Here is a 4,766-nt window from a genome sequence, read left to right as displayed (position 1 = left end):
GCCGCCGCAGCAGCAGCAGCAGCGACGTTGCTGATGCTGCTGTTGCTGATCATGACAGTGGCGCCCGGTTGCGGGACGTGTTTGGCGAGCCCGTGCCTTACACGGCGGATCAGCTGTCTGTGCTGCGCCGCTCGCTGCCAGCGCCGTCCCGTGCCGTGGAGGAGCGCCGTGAGCGCGCGCGCCGCGCTGTGGAGACGTGCGCCTCGCCGCCGTGCGCAGACTGCCTTAGCCGGTTCAACGGCGACGCCAACGGGGACTGCGAGTTTGACATTCGCGACGTCTCGTACACGCAGCTGTACCTGGCCGAGCGCTCGTTCAACTTTGAGCGCCAGCCGCAGGGCGTGGAGCTGAAGCAGCAGCTCATTCCGGCGCAGCTGGCGGCCATGGACGCGGACCTGAACGACGAGATCAACCTGGCGGACGCCAAGTACATGGCGCTGATCAACTTCAACCTGCAGCGCTTTGTGGAGGTGGAGGTGGTGCCTGTGCAGAACCAGTTCTCGCAGGGCCGGCTCACCGTCAACGTGACGGTCAAGGCCAAGCCCGGCAACGACATTGACTCGGAGACGTCTGCCGTGTTTGTGCTGCTGTCCCACCCCGATCCGTTGCTGCAGAGCAACCTGAGCGCGAGCACGTTTGTGCGCGGCACGGCCGTGACGGGGTACTCGCCCGACCCGGCCAGCGCCAGCGTGCTGGTGCGCGCGGACCGCTACCTGCCGCTCTTTGAGGACTACCAGGTGGAGCAGCAGCCCACGCTGTGCCTGCTGCCGCGCGCGTCTGGCAGCACCAACTGCAACCTGGGCGCCCCCGTCACGCGGTACCGCTACGACCGCAGCACGGCCACCTGTGTCGCTTTTGACTTTTACGGGTGCCAGGGCAACGCCAACAACTTTGAGACGAAGCACGAGTGCGAGACGACGTGCGTGGCCACTTACCGCTACACCGTGTCCGCGGAGGTCAACTTTGTGGCGGATGAGGTGGGTGCGTCGGTGCTGCTGGTGACGTTTGACTCGCAGGGCGACACAACCACCGGCCGCGACATCTTCATGTCGGGCAGCGCCGTGAATGGCACGTACACGTACACGCAGCAGCTCGACTTTGCTGTTGAGGTGAGCCCCGAGGGCAGCCCGACGTCCACGTCCACGGTAAGCGTGCTGGCCACCAACGGGTTCAACCCGCTGAGCAGCTTTGCCAACCGTCTGCGCACCGCCGACGCCATCAACGACTTCTCGCCCACCATTGCGCCCGGCCCGCTGTTCAGCATCAAGGAGGACACGGCGCAGCAGGCGTCCATCCTCACTGTCAGCGCCACGGACGCCGACCCGGGCCAGACGGCGGCGACCACGCTGTCGCTGGCCGGCGGCGTGCTCAACCCGCTCACGGGCCTGGTGGAGGCGGGCCGCGTTGGCCTGGACCCAAGCACGGGCAGCGTGCACCTGCTGCAGACGGTGGACTACGAGGTGGCGTCGCAGCGCACGTTCAACTTCACGGTGAGCGCGACCGACAACTCGCCGCCGTGGCCGCGCACGACGCTCAAGGAGTACTCGGTGTCTGTGATTGACGTGAACGACAACGCGCCCGTGTTCTCGCCATCTGTGTACGGCGCGCGCATCTCCGTGGACTCGCCACGCGACACGACCGTGCTGCGCGTGACGGCGACGGACGCGGACAGCAACACGCTGGCCGGCGGGCAGAACAAGGCGCTCACGTACTCTGTGGAGGTGGTGTCGAGCGGCTCGCAACCGACGGACGGGTTTGGCATCTCACAGGAGGGCGTCATCTACACGACGGGCACGCAGACGCGCTCGCTCTCGGACACGATTGAGCTGGTCGTGACGGCGACGGACGGCGGCACGCCCGCGCTCAGCGCTGAGGCGCGCGTGTTTGTGGCCATCATCAACGATGACTACCTGGTGACCATCACGACGCGGCCCAACGTGAACGACTTTTTGGCGGGGTACGACAACGTCACCAACAGCCACCCGTGCCTGGACGCCCTGGGCGACATTCTCGGTGGCCGGCTGGTGGTGCTGGAGGTGCTGGCCAACACGGACAGCCCCAACACGCAGACGGACATCACCTTCTACGTGGTCAACGCGACGAGCCAGGAGGTGCTGCCGACCGACCGCGTGAACACAATCCTGTCGACGGTGGAGGACTTTGAGGCGTGCACGCTGCGCAGCGTCGACACGCAGGACCGCAGCTTTGAGTCGTCTGTTCGCTTCTCTGCTGAGGAGCAGTGCGACACGAACATTGGCGAGCCGGCCAGCACCGCGGCGCGCGAGTTCCACAAGACGTGCCTGTCGGACGTGATTGCCAACCACAGCGCGCGCGTGGAGTGCTACCGCGAAAACGACGCGGAGACCGGGCCGGTGCTGGTGAACCTGCGCGTGTACGACACGGCCAACTGCCGCAACCTGGGCGAGTACCCGCCGGCGATTGTGGCGACGGCCAACGAGACGTGCGTGCAGGTGACGCTCAACAACGAGACGCTGTTTGTGGAGGCGTACTGCTACGACCTGCTTGGTGCGGGCCCCAACTCCGCCAAGAGCGAGGCGGAGCCCATCCTGATTGCCGGGTTCACGGCGGCCGCGCTGCTGGTGTTCATTGTGCTGCTGCTGCTGCTGCTGCGGTACCAGCGCCAGCGCAAGCAGCTGGATAACGCGCGCAAGATGGTGCTGGCGCACCACGGCGACGTGCTGTTTGGCACGCCGGAGCCCATGCGCAAGGAGCCCGAGCGCACGGTGTTCACTGGCGGGGAGGTTGATCCGGAGACGGGCGAGGTGGCGCGGTACAAGGAGACGACGACGGTGGTTGACGACCAGACGGGCGGCAGCCGCATTGGCGTACCGGCCACCGCGAAGCAGTCGCTGGACGAGTGGGACACGCGCCTTCCGTCCATGTTTGGCGGCCTGCGCAACAACCCGCTGTACGGCACGACCAACTTCCCCACGCGCATGCGCGGCGGTCGCCCCGTTGGTGGTGCCACCACCACCCTCGCCCCCGACGACGACGACGACGACAGTGATGACTCGCTCTCTGACGGCACGACGCTAGCGAGCGTGGACGAGTTTGATGGCTCGTCTGGGTCGAGCGGCAGCGGCAGCGGCGACGACGACAGCCTGCTGGGCGACCTGAGCGACTTTGAGATGTTTGAGCAGGAGATGTTTGGCGCGCACGAGACGAGCAAGGGCCACCACCGCAACCCGCCCATGTTTGCTGCTGCGGACATGAGCGGCGATGACCTGAGCGACTTTGACGAGCTGGACGGCATGGAGGGCCCCGACGGCGAGAACATCAACGAGGGGTACCTGGACATGGACACGAGCGAGTCTGAGGACGATGATGTGGAGGATGACATGATCAGCGGGATTGACGACGACGACGTTGATCTGGACGACATGTTTGAGGACGAGCAGCCCGCGCCCTCGCGCGGCATCCTGAAGGTTGGCGGCAACTCTGGCAGCAAGCCGCGCGTGTCGTTTGGCAACGTGGTGGCGCACAGCATGGACGAGGAGGACGCCATGTCCAACGTGAGCATGCGCAAGAGCGCCAACACGCGGCGCCGGCGCGAGGTGACGTCGATGGACATTGAGTCGGAGCTCGTCATGCCTCAGGTGCAGTTTGAGGACGTGGCGACGCCCTGGCAGACGCGGCAGCAGTCCATCCCCGAGGAGGACGAGGACGATGCAGCGAGCACGCGCGACGTCAACATCAACATTGGCAATGGCGACCATGACGACGACGACGATGATGATGACTTCCAGGCGAGCTCGCACTTCAAGGCCGTACACAACCTGTGGAGCCAACGTGGCGACAGCAGGCGTTGAAGTGTGGGGGAAGCGGATGAGACATGAGGTGGTGGGAGATGATTGTGTGAAGTGACGTGGTAGTGGGAGCGTGTAGACGGGTGTAGACGGGTGTAGACGTGTGTGTGAGTTGTGAATGTTAAGTGTGAGGGTGGAGATATGACATTGGGTTTTATGTTTATGTGAATGCGTGTCATGTGTAGAGTGCAAGTGCGAGAGGATGAAGAGCGTATGTTGAGTGTGAATGCTGCTTTTGTTTGTGACATGGGGTGATGGCGGTTGCTTTCCAAAGCGACGCCAATCGCCCTCGAGTTGTCTCATGTGTGTGTGTGTGTGTTTGCGTGTTATCGCTTCTCAACCAAGCAAGACCATTCATTTCTTTCACGTTCTCTTCATTTCATTTCAGCTTTCTCTTTTTCTGTCTTTGATTGCGTGGGTGACATGCGTGCGTTGTTCAACAAATCAATGAACTTGGCACAAAACGAAGCAGTGCGCAACAGTGTAGGTGGTGGTCGAAGGGTGGAGAGGTTAGAACGAAGGTGTGGGACAAGGAAACGAAATGTGGCAATCGTGTGTGTTGGCGCTGATTCAGGGCTGCGTGTCACGAGTAGATCCTGGCAATGGCTGCCTCGACGTTCCACGATGTTGCGCTGAGGGCGTCTCTGGCCTGCGGTGCGTCAATGCCCATGTCCACCAGCTGCTGCAGTTTCCCGCTCAGCTCGGCCGTGTGCTCGTCAGCGGGCGCTGGGATTGGGATGGAGGTGGTCGTGGTTGGAGTGGTGATGGTAAGCACAAGTGTGAGCAGCGGTGGAGTGTAGCACATGTACATGTGTGTGTGTGTGTGTGTGTGTGTGTGTGTGTGTGTGTGTGTGTGTGTGTGTGTGTGTGTGTGTGTGTGTGTGTGTGTGTGTGTGTGTGTGTGTGTGTGTGTGTGTGTGTGTGTGTGTGTGTGTGTGT

General features: G+C 63.0%; 2 protein-coding genes across 2 annotated transcripts in view; one reads left to right on the top strand and one right to left on the bottom strand.

The window, feature by feature from the left end:
* PTSG_08442 (PRCDH1 protein) overlaps window positions 1-3,830 on the top strand; it is a gene marked incomplete at both ends in the record, with an annotated part of 32,380 nt that extends 28,550 nt beyond the window's left edge. Inside the window, one exon of the mRNA XM_004990633.1 lies at window positions 90-3,830. Within this exon, the coding sequence (XP_004990690.1) occupies window positions 90-3,830 (3,741 nt within the window). The remainder of the gene's footprint in view (window positions 1-89) is intronic.
* Window positions 3,831-4,199: 369 nt separating this feature from the next.
* Window positions 4,200-4,766, bottom strand: part of PTSG_08441 (ubiquitin-conjugating enzyme E2-25kD) — a 1,959-nt gene continuing 1,392 nt past the window's right edge. Inside the window, exon 5 of the mRNA XM_004990632.1 lies at window positions 4,200-4,553. Coding sequence (XP_004990689.1) covers window positions 4,411-4,553 — 143 coding nt within the window. The 3' untranslated portion in view covers window positions 4,200-4,410. The remainder of the gene's footprint in view (window positions 4,554-4,766) is intronic.

This window comes from Salpingoeca rosetta (assembly GCF_000188695.1).
Source record: "Salpingoeca rosetta unplaced genomic scaffold supercont1.23, whole genome shotgun sequence".
Lineage (NCBI taxonomy): Eukaryota > Choanoflagellata > Craspedida > Salpingoecidae > Salpingoeca > Salpingoeca rosetta.
The sequence above is the reverse complement of the archived record's forward strand: the minus strand, read 5'-3'. Positions and strand labels throughout refer to the sequence as shown.